The 20,594-nt window shown below is 39.2% G+C and overlaps 1 protein-coding gene across 1 annotated transcript; it reads left to right on the top strand.

The window, feature by feature from the left end:
- Positions 1–24: 24 nt before the first annotated feature.
- Positions 25–19,647, top strand: LOC117288566 (AP-4 complex subunit epsilon-1-like). Its single transcript, XM_033769473.1, has 22 exons — positions 25–250; positions 1,038–1,109; positions 1,295–1,418; positions 2,353–2,548; positions 3,700–3,859; positions 4,309–4,475; positions 4,849–4,925; positions 5,278–5,400; positions 6,193–6,302; positions 6,829–6,968; positions 7,648–7,757; positions 8,327–8,430; positions 8,906–9,121; positions 9,858–9,941; positions 10,853–10,967; positions 11,808–11,997; positions 12,757–12,931; positions 13,837–13,974; positions 14,625–15,644; positions 16,059–16,258; positions 17,580–17,734; positions 18,607–19,647. Exons 1-22 carry the CDS (start codon positions 116–118, stop codon positions 18,786–18,788), a joined length of 3,993 nt encoding a protein of 1,330 aa, XP_033625364.1. The 5' UTR covers positions 25–115; the 3' UTR covers positions 18,789–19,647.
- The last annotated feature ends 947 nt before the right edge of the window (positions 19,648–20,594 follow it).

Raw genomic sequence — 20,594 nt, 5'->3', positions numbered from 1 at the left:
AATGATAAAATGTTAGTCATCGATAGTAAACAAGGATCTTGACAGAACTTATTTTTGTTTTCACTACTTAATCGCAAATTGAGTGATGTCGTTTCTGCAAAGGCAAGGTTAGACCATGTCAGACGTGATGGAGAAGACATTTTCCTCGGTGTCCGGGTTCATTATGAACAGCATCGGCTCCAGGAACATGGATGTTTCGCCTGGATTTCACAACCTCATTCGGAGCATCAGAAAAGCCCGTTCAAAAACTGTAAGAATATTTTAATTACCTCTAACTCGCTTAGTTTTAATCTTATTTTCTTAGTGGTAAAAAGGGGAAGGCTTTTGCATTGTTTGGGGAGGGGGTAGGAGGGGCAGATTTCTAATTCGATATTGAACTGGTACTGTCTATGTAAATTCTCATCTCTTGTCATCAAATTAAAAAGTTGTGGTCAGCAGATTCAGCATCATTTATTTTAATAATAATTGCTTCCAGTGGTTCACATGTTTGTGCACCACTGCATTATGTAGCTGTGATAAAGCATGGGATAATGCTACAATTATCGCCCAATTATCCCCCATTTTTTTTAATACAGTCCCAATTGCCAACATTAAAAAAATCTACAAAAAGTTGATGCATGCATAATGTTGAAAAGGTGAAAGTTTACTTTTAATCATATTTTTAATCTACAGTATGGTTTGCGTCTGAAGAATTGGTTGAGGTTTACAATTATCACCAATTTTGAAATATATTACAATTATCAGGTCAGATCTTAAAAAATGTATAATGTGGAAGGGTTGGGTTAATGGAAATTGTACAGTATCTGACAAAATGTTCCCAGGGGTTACTGTTTTTGTAGCTAAGGTCAAAGTAAACATATCAACAACCGTTGGGATAGGCCTTTGTTGGTTGAAGTCCCAGCTTGAGGGAGCCAGTCTGAGGTTGTATAATACCAAATCACACAGACATGATGGACGTCGCTTAAAACTGACAAGAAGCAGAAATGTATTGTTGTGTTTTAAATGAAATTTGTTTGTTTGTATTTTTTGCATTTAAGGAGGAAGAGAAAGCCATTCAGAGGGAGTTGGAACTTCTGAAATTAAAACTTCAACAACCAGATACAAGTGTGGTAAGGGTGTTCCTGGATACCGTGAATTCATTAAAACACAGGAAAAAATACAAGAAAATTACACCGGAAAACTATCGAAAAGCACTGGAAAACTACCGGATAAATACTGTAAAACAGTGTGGAATGCAAAATTGAATGAAACCATTTCTCGAAAGACATTCTTGTGCTTTATTCTTCCACTTCAGATCAAAGTGAAGGAGTTTTTGGTTCGGATCATTTACTGTGAGGTTCTGGGCTACAGTGCTTCGTTCAGTTATATTCACGCCATTAAACTTGCCCAGCAAGGCTCACTGGCTACCAAGCGTGTCGGTAAGTAGAATGAAGAACAAAGGGAGCAGAAGCAAAATTTGATTCCTCCAAACTGAATCATTGGATACAAATTTAAAGACTTAAAGCCATTATACACTTTCGGTACAGAAAAAAACCCAAAAGTTCACAGATTTACAAATAACTTACAGGCTTTACTGAAGGTAATGGTAAAAGACTTCTCTTGAAATATTAGTCCATGAAATGCTTTACTTTTTGAGAAAACAGTAAAACAATATAAATTCTCGATAGCGAGAATTACGGATTTATTTTAAACACATGTCATGACACGGCGAAACGTGCGGAAACAAGAGTGGGTTTTCCCATTATTTTCTCCCGACTCCGATGACCGATTGAGCCTAAATTTTCACAGGTTTGTTATTTTATATAGAAGTTGTGATACACGAGGTGTGGGACTTGGAAAATACTGTTTACCGAGAGTGTGTAATGGCTTTAACAAGTTTATAAGGAAATACAATAAGCTGGTGCAAACTGCTTACCAACCAAAGGGACCTATGGTGACACATGTGTCAAATGCAAAATAATAGTAGTCCTGACCTTTTTTACCTCAGCAGAGTCTTTTCTTGAAAGCTTGATGACAACACAACAAACATATTGCAGGTGTACTGGTAAAACCAAAATAGTGAAGACAAAAGAGGATGTAAAGAGACAGCAACATAATTTACACAGACAAAGCCAGGGATGAATGATGAAGGATGAAGGAGGAGACGAAGGGGGGGGGGGAGGCTGGTTTAACCACAAGAGGTTGAAACCCCCCCTCAAAAAAAAAAAAAAAACAAGAAAGCGGTCATCTCTTGAGAATTTTCTTGAATTGAAACTTGTCTTCATGAGGAGACGGTTTGAGTGAATAATTTTCAGGCAACCAATCTAAACTCTAGCATCTCGTCACTTCATCTTTGTTTTTTCCTCCTTGAAGGTTACTTGGCAATCTCCCTGTTTCTCCACGAGGATCATGAGTTAATACTCCTCCTCGTCAACACAATCCAGCGAGATCTATCCAGCACCAACATGTTGCACAACTGCATGGCGCTGAGCGCCGTCTGCAAGCTGATTGGCTCAGAGATGGTCCCTGCTGTCCTCCCATTGGTGGAAGAGAAACTCAAACATCCGAAGTGAGTAGTTGTGACTCAAGTTATGCTTGCAGGGGCTTTCCTATCTTTTATTCATGATGCCGTTATTGTTTTACATTTCGATTAATCTAATTTATTCTGGTTGTGAAGCCAAAGTCTCTCAGAAAAGCAAAACTTATTCACTGTAAAAAATAGCCTAGAACCAAATGGAGAGAAGATGAGGAAGGAAGTTTAAGTTGCAGATGTGGGTGGTAAGCGCCAGAGAACTGTTCCATGGAAAACTGGCATATACGCAACCTAAGTCGTATCAGGAGGTTTCTTGATTTCAGCGCCTGCCATAATGCTGTCCGTGCCCTAATTCTGTCCAAGCTGGACTATGGCTGCTGCCTCCTGAATGGCGTTTCACAGAAAGATGTTTCCCGCCTTCAACGGCTCCAAAACCGCTGTGTCAGACTTATCTTTAAGCTGCCCAAATTCACTCACTCATCTCCACTTCTCAAGCAATTACACTGGCTTCCAGTTGCCCAACGCATTCAATTCCGTACAATGGTCCACACATATAAATCCCTCAATCACTGTGCCCCAGATTATCTCTCCTCTCTCCTTTCACTCCAGACATCTTCATACTCTCTTCGCTCTACTACTGGTAAATCCCTATCAGTTCACAAAACCCATAAACTTGCAGGTGATAGGGCATTTTCAATTGCTGCTCCCCGACTATGGAATTCTCTACCTACCCTAACCAGAAGCTCTAACAGTGTCCCAGCCTTCAAACGTGCTCTCAAAACCCACCTTTTTGCCTCTTCGTAGCTGGTCGTCTTTATCTTTGTTCTGTCTTTTTCCCTCTTCTTTCCTTCTCAGCGCCTTGTATCCTTTGGCAATTTGGCGCTTTATAAATACTGTTATTATTTATTATTATTATTATTTAAAACCCACACAGTCAGCAGGTACTTGTAGGGACTGAACACCCAATCCACATAGTGCCCCGACCTGATTCGAGCCGGGGTCTTAGATGAAGACGGTGAAGGAAAGATACCTCCACACCAACCTTCACAACTGTTTGAAAGTGCCAAGTTGCAAAAGGTTTCATTTTGTTTTAGGAACTTGTACAACTCACCCTACGAGTCACCTTTTTACCGTTGACCTGATGACCATTTCTTTACCACTGACCTTTTGCCTTTGACCTTTGACAGAGCTCTTGTGAGGAAGAAGGCAGTCTTGGCCCTGCGCTCGTTGTACCTGAAAGCTCCACACATGGTGACCAACCCAGAGGACCTGTTTAAGCAGGCAGTATGTGATCGCGATGTGGCAGTAATGAGCGCTGCTCTTCACATTCATAATGATCTTATTAAGGTAAAAACCTGCTTTTTGACCAATTTTTTAAAAATATTTTTAACAAAACTAGAATTAATAAATGTTAAATTTGCATCGGGGATAAAGAATATTCTTTTTGTTTTTTTACCCATTCACACCAATGTGTGTTTAGCACTGTATACTCAGTACTTACCAGAGTTCTGTGAAAAAAAATCACAGGCATATTACTCGGGTGAGATTCAAACCCATGACCTTTGCAATTCTAGAGCAGTGCGTACCAACTAGACCAACGAGATTGCCCGGTGACTATAGAGGCAGTTCGAATCCTATGTTTACATTGTAGCAGCGGGGACTGGAAACCATTTAATTGATGTTAAATTTGCATCGGGGATAAAGAATATTCATTTTGGTTTATTACCCATATACACCAGAATTAAATGTGAGAAACAGAACCTAAGCTCGTTCTTATTTTTCGTTCCATCTTAAAGGAAGAACCCGCCGCTAACAAGCAGTTAGTGCGCCCCCTTGTGACCATACTCAGACAGGTGTTCCAGAGGAAGCTTTCGTCTGAGTATGAGTACCATGGCGTCTCGGCTCCCTGGATGCAAATCAAACTACTCAGGATGCTAGCAAGACTCGGTGCTGAAGATATACAGTAAGTCTTAAAAGATGTCTTAAAGGCACTGGACTCGTTTAGTAATTGTCAAAGACCAGTATTCTCAGTTGGTGTATCCCAGTATATGTTTGCTTTCAGATGCCTTAAAAAAGGCTTCAGGCCTGAAGTCTTTTTCAAAATTACCTCTTTCTCAAAAACTATTTTACTTCAGAGGGAGCCGTTTCTCACAATGTTTTGTACTATCAACAGTCCTCCATAGTCTGTTACCAAGTAAGTTTTTATGCTAACAATGATTTTGAGTACTAATGGTCACTGGCGAGAACTGGGGAACATGCTATGGACTGCACCCATTACAGGAAGAATTTAAATATAAAGAATGCAGATTATTATCGCTATTATGTTTGTCTTTTAGCTACAGCAGTTTGATGTACGATATTCTGGAAGACATTCTCCAGCAGTCTGCCTCACTAAGCCATAACATTGCTTTCGGTAAGAATCGCTTTTTGAACACTCCTTCAAGAAGAAAGGACGCCTCTATGGGGAAATTGTCAATTTCCATGTCGGAATATATAAAGGGGCACCAAGGCAATGACCAGGGGCAAAGAAGGCTATTGCTTCTGATACCAGTGTGAGGTCTCTGGTTTGGTCATGCACTTTATTTTAATTTTACTTAAAAAAAAAATGGATTGATCATGTTCATGCTGATGGTAGAGGAAAAATAGTTTGGTTATAAACATTGGCCTTAAACGCATATTAAGATCATTAATTCTCAAATGATGTAGTGATTATGGGATTTTTTGTTCAATATTTTATCATATTTCCATATCTTGATTATTTTCAGCGGTGCAATACGAGTGTCTCATTACAGTAGCTACTATTCATCCAAATGAACCACTTCTTATAAAAGCCGCTCAGTGCATCGGCAAGTTCCTCAAATCCTTCAATTATAATCTGAAATACATGGGTAAGAATACCTCCTTTTGTTATAAAGATAATGCCTCTTATACAGCCCACTCCAAAAGAATGATCGTTGCATTTAAAACATTATTATCTGGGCCATATTTTTCATTCCTTAAACCATCTCAGCTCCCTCAAGAGTGTTCAGCCTATGCTGCCACGTAAAGCCCACAAAGCTAAATCAATCACTAGAACCATTTCTGCCCGCCGTACACCTGGGTGATGAGAAGTATTTATAGTTTCTAACCTTTCGTTACAGTGGTGTGAGTTGTTGACTCTCATAAAGCGAAATTCCTTAAGAATGATCTGTGCACTTTGAACCATATTACTGGGCCATTTGTTTCATTTTGTAAATCATCTCAGCTCCCTGGGGAGAATACAGCCTGTGCTGCTAAGATTGTAGAGCGAGAAGCTAAATCAATCACAAAAAATACTCTGCCCTCACAGGTACCCATTTACCCCTGGGTGATGAGAAGTATTTATAGTTAAGTGTTTTGCTCAAGGACACAAGTTTCATGACCGGGATTCGACCCCACACCCTGATGACCTAGCCACCAGTACTTACAGATTACTGTAAAGCCAAGAAATTATAGAAACGAAGACACTTGGTCCTGTTTTTTGTCCATGCCATTGGCTTTACCTAGGTCCTCATGTCTTTTTTTTATTTTATTTTATTTATTTTATTTTTTTTGGGGGAGGGAGTGGGGGGGGGGGGCGGCGAAACTAATTCTTGTCAACCTCCTTCTCTGAACTGTGTGTTTGTTTGAACATTTTTGGATCTGCTTATTTTATCATCCAGGTATCTGCGCTTTAAGTGCAATTTTAAAGGTCTTGCCGAGCTGTGCGGAAGAGCATCAACTGACTGTCATCGACTGCTTGGAGGATGCTGATGATACTATACGATTAAAGGTCAGTGGAGGTCTTTGAAGGTCACTAGGGGGGCGTTAAAGGTCTGTTGAGGTCACACAGTTGTACTTTGGTTTGGATTATCCCAGGAATGTTCTTAATGTTCAATTTGAAGTTGGTTTTTCTAAAGATATTATAAACTTTTGCTTTTTACCAAAACAAAAATTTTCAACACGTCAACCATCAGGCCCTTACTTTATGGCTCTGCTTTCTGCCATATTCTGCACTTGCAATCACCATTCTATGCTTACTGTGTAAGTGCTGATTTGTCTGAACTAGCTGTGTAAGCGAAGAATGCCTCGTTACGTGGAGTAAGCACGCGTACAAGCACAAATTCCCTGCCAACCAATGAAATACGCTTGACGTAAACGCGGAATTCCCTGCTTCCGTAAGGGCTTATTATTTACTTATGATAAGCAGAACCATGAAATTGGGCCCAGGTGGGAAATTCTTAATTATAGATTTAATTTGTGTAGACAGTTTTATTGTGATCTTGTTCCATTTAATTTTTTATTTTATTTTATGACAGACTTTAGATCTTTTGTTCCAAATGACAACCATGTCCAACGTTGAAGTGATTTGTGAGAAGCTGTTGACGGTACTGATGGATACCAGGGAGATGTTTACCAGGCAGGATCTATTGTCAAAAATCATCCAGCTCACTGAAAGATATCCTTTGTGAAATAAATGTCGGTATTATTGTTATAATTGTTATGATTGAAATTGTGTAATAAATAAGAAGCCCCTGGGATTATTAAAAAAAAGAAAAATTGTGTAGTGGGGATGTTTTTTTTTTGCTTTTTTGTTTAACTGTATGTTTTGTATGGATGTTTGGGTGTTTGCATTCACCCATACATAATGGTCCCCAAATGTTTGTTTTAAGGGTGTCAAATGGTCGGTCCCCAAAGTTGACTTGGGGTTTGTTCAGGGTTTGTATTGTTCTTCTTATTTGGAGGGGGGGGGAGAGGTTTAGATAACTGAGGCGGAGTCCACCCTTGGACAAAAAGAAACTATAATAAACAATTGTGAACAGTTTTGTTGTTTGTTTAGAAGTGTTTTACATTTTTTTTCAAGTAATTTTTCCCAGAAAGTGCTTTATTTAGAGAGTTTTAAAAATGGTCACCTTTTGGTCAGATGCTTGCAATCTGAGCTGCTTAACTTGGAAAAAATTGTCTTCCATCAAGAGGATGTTCTTGTACCACTCTGAAATCATACTTTTTTTTGGTATCCAAGAAGCACAATATTTTTTGTGATAAAGCAGCTCTATGAAATAATTTGTTTCCTTTTTTTTCCCAAAGTAAATGTCAGGATGAACAATTGTATGAGAATTCTTTAACGACTTCTAAACATTTCAGCCGTCAGTAATGTGGTATCTGAACACCATGACCCGATTAGTTACTATTACTGACGAAGCGCCTGATAACGTCGTCAACCACATCATTAGTGCAATATCAAAAGGTAGGCTTATTATTTAATGTTTCATCTATAGAGGAGACTGCCGACATTAGGGCTATCAAATCTATGGTTGGCCTAGCTACATGTTACAATGTTACGGACGCAGTGCCCTGCAAGCTTGAGAGGGTATTGGCGGATCTTTTTTGTCATCTTCGGCATGCCAGCATTGAGGTCTACATTATGAGATGTTCAGGGCCACCCCAAGCATCCTTGTATAACACCCATCCAGAGACTTCTCCATCTTGTAGTGAGGGTCCAGAGACAGACTTCACAAAGAGCTAAGATTGATCTCAACTGCAAAAAAATCATAGTTGCTAAGTAAAGTATGATGTTATAATACAAATAAATAGATCTTATGCACATGACGTCATTTCAGTACGGCGCCCTCACCTTGAGTTCAAAAGGAGGTTGTTCATTGGCCAATCTATGTGCTCTTCGATCGTTTTGTCACCGTTTGACCTCAAAGATGGCGGCTGGATGACATCAATGCATAAGGTCTATTGTTACATGATTGTTAGACACATCTTGCAATCACCATTTGAACTCTCCCGTTCGGTTTTATTATTTTACAGAATCCAGATGTAGCTCTCACATTGGAAGCCACGCCCTTCAGTTATACCTGCCACTCCTCACCAAGAATAACACCTCACATAAACTCTTGAAAATTGGCTGTTGGGTAAGTCAGATTTGAAACTTAAAAAAATCTACTGGACAGTGGATGATTTTGAATGGTCAGACTTTTGTTACACTTCAAGTCAATACACAAACAGTTGACATTTTGCTTTTCACAAATAGAGAACACCCACCAATCAGGTTGGGACTGTACACCCACTCCACTTGCAAAGCTCTAGTCCGGGACTCTAAACCGGGGTCTAGAGAAATGCAGGAAAGAAACCACTGAACCAACCTGAAAACCTGATAGAATTATTCTGTTCATCAAAAGAATAAATGAACATTTTATTCAATTCATTAATAATGATATATTAGTCTCCAATGAAAATATGTAATATTATGTGAAATTGATTTATGCTTTCTCTAGAGTTCTATTCATGAGGTGTGAGCAACAAATACGAAAAAGTTAACCTTTTAGCAGTACTTGTAAATTTTTAAAAAGACACATTCTTACAGCTATATTCTTATTTCTGAATCAGATACTCGGTGAGTTTTCTGACCTAGACACTGCGCCACCAGCCTCGGAAATCCTTGCAACTCTTTGTTCACACCTTGAGAGGAGACTAGATGAAGACTTAGAGATATGGGTGATGGGGGCGTTGACCAAGGTGGTAGGGAGGGGTGGCGGTGTCACGGCTGATGTACAGAGGGTGATCGAGACGTGTCTGGTAGGACCATCAATGCAGCTTAGACAGGTAAAAATAATAACAATACAAAAAAAAATAGTTGTTACTGGCCTGATGTTTCTTTCTTCAAGAAAAACTGCTACATGTAGGGGCGAAACTTCAGGCCATTAAGTTTTGTTTGCATTTATACCATAAGTCTGTTTGGCTGGTAAGTTGTTTGCAACAGCTAGTTCTATTTTCTCATCTTATGGGCGCACATATTCATTACAAATGCTCCAAGGTGCCAACAAGAAAATCCTGAAAACAAAAAAACAAACATTTTATTTAAGAAACCATTTAAAGTTGTCTCTTAAATGCTGATATGCTGGAGCATGACCTCAATGGTGATGGTAAATAATTGCAGAGATGAGGGGCTGCTAAAGCAACTAGGCCCTATAGGAGACTTTCCAACGCTAGGTGGAAGCAGACATACCGGGTAAATTTCCATTGTTTACGTAGTTCTGAACATGCGCATAATTCTGAAAACAATGGATTTACCCGGTAAGTCTGCTGCCCTCTATCGTCCCAGAAAGTCTCCCATTCCCCATGATCTTTTAGTTCTTATCTCTACCAGTTTCATATCTGTTGATGATCGGAGGTCGACTCTTGCATGAAGAAAATGTTTAATATGACATGATACAATTCTCAAGAAACAGTTGTTATTGTAACAGTTGGGAAACATGTACAAAAAATGTAAATTCAGTGTTTGTCATTCATGGGTGAAATAGTGAAACCAAATAATAACGATTTGTCTTCACGGTTACAGAGAGCATTTGAGTTACAGAAATTGTGCAATAGCGTAGACTTGATGACTGAAGCTCACCCATGGACATCATCTGATGAACTGCAGGTATAAAGTGATCGATTTATTTCCTTTTTGTTGCTACTGTTCTATGATTTGTTTTTCTTATTTGAGTGTTTTGCAGACAAATTAAACTTTGTTCCTTCTTGATGTTTTTTGTTGTTGATATTTGTTTGATGATTGTTTTCTTAGGGAAGGGGTAAAGCGAGTTGAGAATTTTCAGAACCTATCTATCTGAATTGAGACTTGTTCATGTTTGCCTGGTGAAAAAAAAAACAGGGTTTATATTCTCAGGATGCAAATGAGTCCTTGGCCCAATTTCATGGCTCTGCTTACCGCCGAATTCTGCGCTTACAATCTAGATTCCCCGCTTATGTGCAAGCGCGGAATTTCTGCGCTAGCCTCGAATGTCTAGTAACGCAGAGTACACAAGCGCAGAAGCCAAAATTCGCCTCTAACCCGTGAAATACGCCTTCCGTAAGCACAGAATTCCCTGCTTCCGTAAGCGCCGATTCCGTGCTCACGGTAAGCAGAGCCATGAAATTGGGCCCAGCTCTTTGATCCACTTCTCAAGTGGTGATGAGGTTATTCCTGAAAGCTAATTGGAGTTTGTTGCAGTCTGTAGTACCACTGTGAGATGTACAAACAGAAGACGCCCCTGCACCCAATGCTAGCCTAGTATCTTATGTCACAAGTTTTCAAGGGCTAATTTTGTTGTGTCTGTTTTTCTTTTTCTGTTTTTTTTTGTTTGCTGTTGGTTTTTACTGCGCCTTGAACACCCAGCAGGGTGAATACGTGCGCATTACAAGTCTTCTAATTATTATTAATACTTCGTATGGTACCAAGTCTTTGTTACCTGTGTAAAGGGTATTGCCGTAAAACTCAATACATTGATTGAATACTTTATTGATTAAGTGATTACTCAATATTGATCAATCTAGATTGATTTTTGTGTATAGTTTGATTGGAGTCTATCATTCTTGGATCAGTACGTCTCGGACGCCTTATCCCAAGGAGTGGCACCTTACAAACCTAAACAGCAACGCCATGCTGAGAAACAGGATACCACACAAGGTAAAGATCGAAGACTCTGTGCACCAGTGTGAAGTAGAATTCCTGGCTGACTCAGATGTGAGATCAGAGACTAGTGCAAGTCTCTCACAGATTCAAATATTGGGACCTGTTAAAGTGTGCGAGTTTGTCTCCTTTTTTAGGAAAGTTATACGTTTTTTAATCACTCTTACAATAAATGGATATATGCCCCAAAGTTTGAATATGAAAAGTGTTACTGTCAGTAGCGCTTCTCCGTTTTTGTTTGCCTATTATGGATTATTTTACCTGCAGGGACTTATTTGCTCTTGATTTTTAGCGATATCTAAAAAACGTGACTACCTTGAGTAATGAAATGTTCACATATCAATATAAACCACATTAGTTTTATTGTATACATATACATTTATATAAGATTAAGACAATCAAACTGCTCAAAAAAAGTATACCTTGCCTTTAAAGCAATGGACGTGGAGAAAAGTGGTCCCAAAAATATTTGAACACCTGTGAGACTTGCAAAGTCTATTGCAAAGTCTATTTGGTGAAATAAGGTCAAAGAGAAGTCAAGACAAGTTGTTGGGTCTGCCCAACATAGCAGTTGTGAAACTGTAAGGTGGATCACTGGTTTTTAATCAGAACTTTTAGTTAAGTTAAAGATAAAGTTTAGTGTGGTTTGTGCAATGAGATTACAGTAGTAACGTCTGCAGTTATATCTGGAAATCTTCCTTTATTCTTCTTCAAGTTCTCAAATCTTTAGAGGAAATAATATCCAAAATAGAATTAGTATTTGTTACAAATTAAATACAATAAATCATTAACCAATTAAACCAAATACATTTGATTATTATATCCGTTGTCCTTAAGTTTTACAACCTCAGTTCGCTGGACTCAATTTCGTGCCGTACCGAAGCCCGACATCGTCCATGGTGAGCGGTCACACTGTCTCAACCTCTACCCCAGAGGGTAGAACTACAATCAAGTCAACCTCCTCCCCAGAACCTTCACTGAGCTCTGGTGCGTCAGGGAACAGTGCTGAGCCCAGACCGTCAGAGAGGTAGGTATTGTTGTACCGTGTTTACTTCAGCAGGGGGCCGATTTCACAAAGAACTTAGATTGAATGTAACGGCAAATCAATCGTAGTTGCTAAGTAAAGTGTGATGACACAATACAAATCACTATGGTAATACAGACAATTTGTCTTGCGATGAATTTGATTGTTTTGTGAAATCAGCCCCAGTGGCTACAAAGGCTATAAAGATAAGGCGTTTAACATTCTGCAAAATTGCCCCATACAAGACCAGTCTACAACCAAAGCCGTCGATTGTGGCTGGACAGAGTCCAGTCTACATCCAATTTTGATTGGTCGAATATGAATCTGTTAAACCTGACCATGAAAGGGAGCTTTAACATTTAAAATACATGGATGTTGCTTTTGCTGATTAGATCAATAGGCAAAAAATGGGAAAATGTTTAAAAAACACAAACTCAATTTACCTCTAGTATAAGGACATTCTGGATTGCTGTAACAATTTTATGACAAAGTTGTAGATTGTGTGTGTGCCCAGTATTCAGTCTACTTTTCATTTGGTAAAAATTATCATTTCATTTTGTTGACGGGTTGCAGGCGAGTAGAGGAGCAAAGTGTTTCACGTGGTGTGTCCAGCTTTAAAAGAGCTCACTCAAACATGTCTTTGGTTCCACTGTATTTTGTTTGTCCAGTTAAACTCGAAATAACATTTCATAGCACCACTGACCAACAATCCTTTTTTCCATCTTAACTCTGCGACTGACTTCTCATTGATCCTCCTTGAAGTTCATCAGGTCTGAAGCTACAGGGTGTAAAGAGAGTCTGGGGACAGAAAGGGTACACTAAGACGTCATCGGATGCAAAGACACAGCCACATTCTCAAGGAGGTCACAGGCCACTCCCCTCATCCAGCCAAGCCACACCCAGCAGCCCAAGCAGAGGCGTCGCTCCAACTGTCCAGGTTGGTTGATCAATTCAGTTTTTGTAGTTTTAAAGGCAGTGGACACTATTGGTAATTACTCAAAGTAATTATTAGCATAAAACCGTACTTGGTGAAGAGTAATGGGGGGAGGTTGATGATACAAAACATTGTGAGAAACGGCTCCCTCTGAAGTGCCATAGTTTTAGACAAAGACGTAATTTTCCACAAATTTGATTTAGAGACCTCAGATTTAGAGCTTGAGGTCTTGAAATCAACCATCTAAACGCACACAACTTCGTGTGACAAGGGTGTTTTTTTCTTTCATTATTATCTCGCAAGTTCGATGACCGATTGAGCTAAAATTTTCACAGGTTTGTTATTTTATGCTTATGTTGAGATACACCAACTGTGAAGGCTAGTCTTTGACAATTACCAATAGTGTCCACTGACTTTAACGAGGGGCTCCAAGGCCAAGTTGAGTTTTGTCAGGTACTCATTCTCGAATAGAGTCCTCAGGAAAGTACGAGAAAAGTTACAAAACTGTACTCTGTTGAAACGGTGTCAAATATAACTCTTTCAGAGCAAAAAAACACCAAATGGATTTGTACATTCCAAAGAGAAATTTTTGCATCAGTCAAAAGTTCAAATTCAATGCCTATTGGGAAGCTAACTAATTATTAGCATAAAAACTTACTTGGTAATGAGTAATGGAGAGCTGTTGGTAGTATAAAACATTGTGAGAAACAATGTGGTACCTCTGTGGTAACGTATTTTTTGAGAAAGAGGTAATTTCTCACTCAAATATTTAAAGACTTTAGCCATCTGAAAGCACACACATGACACAAGTTTGTGCAACAATTGTTTTTTTTTTTCATTATTTTCTTGCAACTTCGATGACCAATTGAGTTGAAGTCTTCATGTATAATGCATTTTCGTTTCCACAGTTAAGTTCAGCTACAGCTGTAGGAGTAACAACCTCATCAGCAGCAGACGTTGGGTCACCGGAAGAAAATCGGAAGAAGGAACTTGCCAAGGCTTTGTTTGGAGGACTACAGAAGACAATGACAACAAGCAGTAGTAAGGTACAGCCACCCTCTTCCTTCAATCCCCTTGCCCCGCCCCCTCCTCCTTAGAGCACATTGTGGTTATAGTTTGAAGGACCATCACTGGTTATTGTGTTGTCACAAGGCGTAAGCTCTGGTGTTTCTGATCAGCAGAGTGTGTGCTCATGTCCAGGTCTTACGTAGCACTTATTATCTTGTGGTGTGTCATGGCCGAGTGGTAAAGAGCACCGGATTCAAGCTCAAGTGTTTGATCAGCAGAGTGTGGGTGCATATCCCAGTCGTGACACTTGCTCCGAAAATTGGGGAGGTAGTGTTTTACCGGCCAGGCTTCGAACTGATGATACCCAAGCCTACATCCGTATGGACTGTAAAAGGGGTAACCCTGTTTCAGCCCTAGGAGTAGGTGGCAACTATTGTAGCCCACACCTTGAAGTGGCCTTCATGCCTTGCATAGAAAAAAACCTTAAAAAAAAAACTGTACCTTTGATGCTTTGTCCTTTAGATGGAAAATTGAGCTATAGGTCCCATGTACTACAAGCAAGTTAACAAACAAACAAACAAACAAACTGGGAAAGGTAGGCCTAGTGTATGTAAACAAAAAACAGAATACCCCTGTTTGTGACACCAGTGATGTATTTATATTTTGTATTTTTGTTTCAATTTTTTAGCAACCTCTGGACAGAAAACCGCAACTTTCAGGAGCCACACATCAAGCATCAGCGTCACATTCCTCAAATGCAGATCAATTTCATATGGATAAAAGTTTGCCTGATTTACTCACATTATCAGAACAGGACTCCACATTTCGCCATCCAGATCCTTTGAATGTCCAGTTGGCATCACACGGAGTGCAGAACATGGAAATTAATAATATAAATCCATCCCATGGAGGGACAAATAAACTTATAGAAGGTTTTTCTGACGAGCAAGAAAATGTCTTTGTAAACCGAACAGAATTGAATCAACCCACAAAAAAACAAACCGCATGTCAACAAAATCAACTCATTAAAGACAATGTCATCCACCATGACATAAACAATGGAAATATTTCCGTTAATGGGACTGAAGATTTAGAACAGAGGAAAACTGATAATGTTCAGGGGCTGACACAGGGTCTTGGGGCTAAACAACAAAGCATGTATGAAGAGTTTAAAGATTTCAATGATGACTCTGCCAACAGTTTAACAAGAAATAATGACAATATTTCTGTGACGGAAACTAAGGAGGGACATGGAGAAAGGATGAACCAATCTTCAGAAATTTCCGAGGAGGAATGTCTCGCTAGTAACGCCAATCCTAATCTTACCACTCACGGAGACCTCTCTTCGTTATCAAATAATAAATCTGGTTTGAACCTCATGGAGTCAAAGGATCAGTTGAATCCCGGAGACAACCCCACCTTGAAAACGCCAACAACTACGGAAATCTCAATCTTGGGCTCAAGCGTAGGGGACTCTCCCTTCACGAGACTTGCAGATGACTTACCGATCAGCGTCCCGCTGGATTGGTCGGACTACCCAAGAGCTAGTGAGAGAATTCATCTATGCCAGGATACCTCACTGGGTGTGACTCTACTTAAAGTCTGGAAACCAGATGCTTTGGGTTTGGTGTTTAACGTTACAAATCCAAATCCCAAAGAGACGGTGACTGGAGTTAACATTAAACTTGATATTTCATCTAATTTGAAGGTAGGGCAACAATTTATTATAACTGAGTAATTCTTCAAAAATCTTGCTTTGGTGCTGCAAATTATAGACGTTTAAGTCTGACATCGTTCTTTGTAGACTAAGGCCCTGCTAGGATTGGAATATGATGCCATTCACAATTTTCTACAGTTATACCATGGATCATTTTAGTTAATAAAGTTTGTGGGCATTACATGAATCCCTACTCACTGTAAATGAGTGTATATAATTTACCTGTAGAAGTTTCAGCTTCATTAGTCGACCAAGTTTTTTAGAAAAAAAAGTAAAAATCAGAGAGCAAGTTTTTTAGTTACGGTTATCTTTAAATCGTGTAAGTCAAATGTAAATCTGTGAACCTTTGTGTTTTGTGTTAGACATAAAACCCTGTTAACAAACCGTTTCTTTTTTCCCCGTCAGGTATGTACAAATTCTACGGCCAATTCTCTGTCCAAAGAAACCATCGAGCCAAATACAACAGGGATTCTAACTGCAGAGCTGAACTGTGTCTCTTCGGCCCAGACCATGAGGCTAGGCGGAGAAATATCTTATAAAGATTACACCAAGACAAATCGTAGACTCTTCTTTAGTTCTCCCATCCTCGTCAGTGACCTCTTAAGGTAGGTGTTGCACTCAATCAGCGAACATCGGGGGGTAACCCTCGGTGTTGTAGCTAGACCAATTTTAGTGGTGGGCTTTACGTCCGTTTCAGTCCACCAAGGGTGAGAGGTTCAACCCATCCATTCATGTTTAGATATGGGGTCATCATTGCTGAAGTGCAATCTGGGGCAAATCTGTGCTGGGCAGCGCAGTGTATTTTGCTGAGAGTGTTGGGTGAAAATGTTTAGTTCTGGGTAGGCCCGCCCTGCACCGCCCACAGAGCAGGTTCCCCTGGGGCTGATTTAAAAAAGATCCTAACTGTGAATCAATCTTAACTGCTAAGCAAAGTCTGACGTCACAATACAAATTACTATGGTGATACTGACAACTCATCACAAGATGAATTTTAGTGCTTTGTGAAATCCAGCCTAGGTGACAGTAATTTTGGGTCGACAGTCCAAATCAGGTAAGTGTAGCCCTCCCCTACTTGGGCTGTCGACCCAATCAACTGTCACCTTGAAGTTTTCACTCTGCCTCGTGAGGTAAAAAAACCAAAAATATTTTGAAGATCCCAAACCCAGGCTTCTACTTATCAAAAAAAGCTTCAGCTCAGGTCAAGTGTTGTTGTTGTTTGTTGTTGTTGTTGTTTGTTGTTGTTTGTTGTTGTTGTTGTTGTTGTTGTTTGTTGTTGTTGTTTGTTGTTGTTAAGATGATCTTAAAACTATCCATCCGGGTGGTCGGGTTAGTGTACTGGTTTCTTTCCTTGCTTTCTCGCTCTGAGAGTCCGGTTCAAATCCTGCAGGGGGCACTACTCAAGGGGATATAGAACCATGATTAAACCTAAAGCCAACCTCGTTCCAAAAGGGTTATCGATCTCGTCGCGCCACTTTTTTCCTAGCATGCCTTGCTCGATCATACCCCCTGGAATTGGCAAATTTAGATGTGCTATATGCTAGTACATTTACATGAGCCATAAATGAGCGTATATTCTGTCTTTTCTACGCGCGCACGCATGTCTTTCGTTTTAAAGAATTTTTTTGTTTTTGTTTTAAAAAAACGTGTTTGTGTCATAAAAAAACATGGTCGTGATAAACATTAAAATATCTTAAAACTATGCGCGCACGCACTTGACTTCTAATGCTTACCCATTTTCCTGAGCCAATCAGCGTCGTTTCCCAGTACATCCCTCCCAGGGGTTAGTGACGAGAGGTATCGTTACGGCGCGCTGCCCATGGTAAAGGTTCTGCACTTCAATTCCTGCGTTCTTGTTGATTTACCCCACCCCCAAATTTGGGACCTGTTTTCTGTATTCACTGTAACTCTGACTGTTTTCTCTGACAGACCGCTGAAACTCCAAACGTCTGACTTTGGTGAGCAGTGGCAACGACAAACCCATGATTGCAAGTTAGATGCCGATGTCAGCCCAGCTGTCACAATGTCAAAGGTCATGACCTTGATGACCCATGAACTGAACCTCCACCTTGTTGAAATAATTGGTGAGTAAATGTGAACTAAATCTTCCTTTTGATTGTGTCAACAAACCATGTTGTTTTATTCGTTTTAAATTATGATATTTATTGCTTGTTGTTTTGACATTCCGGACAGCGAACTCTGCTCTTCTGCAGGAGAATGCTGGACTGCTGCTGCTGCCTTACATTTGACCCCTTTACTCTACACTACTGTATAAATACTGACTTTACCCTAACACCAACCCAAAATGCTTGTTATTGGTGATGGATTGGTTTTTGTTAACTTTATACTGATTAAAAGGGAATATTTTGAATGAAAATACAAAAGTTACTTGTGAAGGTATCAGCTTAATGCAGTGTATACTTATTGAGAAACTAGCAAAAAACTGTCACAGTATTTTCACAAGAACGTCGATTCTCTCCACATTTAGGTGGAGGTGACATCAGGTGCCAACCAACTTTTATAGTTGTGTACTGCATTGCTTCAAAATCAGCACGCCATGATGGTTACTGGTGGGGCTTTGATTTCATCCGTTGGGACATTGGGAACTGCATATGGGCTATTGAGCAAATTTATTCAGACTTGGGGCCTAATTTCATGGCTCTGTTTACCTTCGCCGTAAGGAAAGAATCGGCACTTGTGGAAGCTAGGAATTTCGTGCTTATGTCAATCATTATTTCACAGTTTGACTGGGAATTTTGGTTTGTTTGCGTTTACTCCACGTTATTAGTCATTCTTCGTTCGCAAAGCTAGTGCAGAAATTCGGCGCTTGCCCTTTAAGCTTAGAGTGGTGATCGTAAGCGCAGAATTCAGCGGTAAGCAGAGCCATGAAATTGGGTCCAGCTCACCAAATCAAATGTATATCCAGCCAATCAATGTCTTCTTCTTATTTGTTCAGGTAATGAAGGTATAGCTTGTGGGAGTCTAGTCAACGGGTCCATCAGTCTTCTTCATCTCAAACTTCCAAGTAGTACGTCTCTTCATGTTTGGATACGATCTTCAAGCCAACTCCTCTCTGATTCCATCGCTAAGCAGTTTAAGGACATCTTGAAGATGCTGGAAAGCAATGTTGATGTTTAAACTCCCTGTATTTGATGTCATCAATGCAAACAGCGCCCTCATTTGCTGAGAGATGTGCGTGGTGCGTACACATGTGTCAGTTTCCACTGTGTGACGGATGTATGCAATGTTTTTATTGTAGGTGCTTTTTTTTAAGAATCCAGGCATACCCCTAATCAGCTGGGTCCAATTTCACAGAGCTGCTGAAGCAGAAAATGATGCTTAACATTTTCTCCTTAGCAAAAATAAGCAGGATACCTGTCACAAATTTTACATGCAGTATGGTAATCTGGCTGGTAACCTTTATATTCTGATAAGCATAATTTTGTTGTGCTTATAGCTTCTTTTTGTGCTTAAGCAGCTCTATGAAATTGGGCTCTAAACAGCTGATCCGCATTTTTGGTTTCTCAGCTATATCATCAGAAAAATACAAAGTTTTGTTGCGTCTTGCACTGTACCCTTTGACCTTATTATATCCCTTGTGATTTCTTCCAATTTTGACCAATTTGTATTTTTTACTATGGTTTAAAATGCAAAGGAAGCATTGCTGAAGTGAATTCATAAATTTTGGCCCTAAATTTGATAAAAATGCTGGACTAACCCTTTGTGATTTTTTTAAGTTTGGGCCAAAAATTTGATTAAAAAGATAGACTTATGATTTTTTACAATTTTGGCAAAAAAAAATGATTAAAAATATTGACTTAACCCCTTGTGACTCTTTTTAAATTTTGGCCCTAAATTTGATAAAAATGCTGGAAATACCCTTGTGATTTTTTCAATTTTGGCCTTAAATTTGATAAAAATGCTGGACTTAATTTTGGCCCTTAATTTGATAAACATGTGGACTTAACCCTTGTGATTTTTTCAATTTTGGCCAAAAATTTGATAAAATGCTGGACTTACCCCTTGTGATTTTTTCAATTCAAAGCCAAAATTTGATAAAAATGCTGGACTTATCCCTTGTGATTTTTTCAATTTTGGCCCAAAATTTGATAAAAATGCTGGACTTACCCCTTGTGATTTTTTCAATTCAAAGTCAAAATTTGATAAAAATGCTGGACTTGCCCCTTGTGATCTTTTGCAATTTTGGCCCAAAATGTGATAAAATTGCTGGACTTACCCCTTGTGATTTTTTTCTATTTTTGCCTGCAATTCTTTGTAAGTTTTGGCCCAAATCTTGATAAAAAAGCTGGAATTACCCTTTGTGTTTTTTACAAACTTTTCATGGAGGGTTATGAAAATTTTAGTTAGAATTGTTAACCAAGTGTTATGAATCCATAAATATTTCCACATTCAATCGATGTTTAATACCCTGTTACAAACTTGTTAAAATATTTCAAACAGATAACTAATTCATACAACTACTATGGTATATGAAAATGTCACTAAATGTAAACCCATTACTACTTTTCTCTAAATCGTCTACAATGTATCCACCTAAACTGAGGTATATATTCATTTTAAAACTTACAAACTATACAGATAGCGGAACTATACAGAATATTAAACCAGTTCATCTGAAGTCTTCTCATGACATGTCTTGGCTGCACTATTCTGAGAGTCAGATCACAGGGTCCAAATTTCATGAAGCTATTTAGCAGAAAATACTGCTTGACAAACGTCATTGCCAAGCAAAAATTGAGTGGGGCAACAGTGTAAACCTGTTTCTGTCATTAAGCAATACTTTTCTTTGCTTAGCAGGTTTCTGTGTTTACTGGCTGTATGAAATTGTTCCCTGGTGGGTTACTATGAATTTCGTTCTGGGTCCAAGAATGCAGTGAAACTCACACCGTATCTGTACATGTATTATGCATTTTGACTCTCAAA

The sequence above is a fragment of the Asterias rubens genome, chromosome 3 (assembly GCF_902459465.1).
Source record: "Asterias rubens chromosome 3, eAstRub1.3, whole genome shotgun sequence".
NCBI lineage: Eukaryota > Metazoa > Echinodermata > Asteroidea > Forcipulatida > Asteriidae > Asterias > Asterias rubens.
Note: the sequence above shows the minus strand (reverse complement) of the source record. Positions and strands in the feature narration are given on the sequence as shown.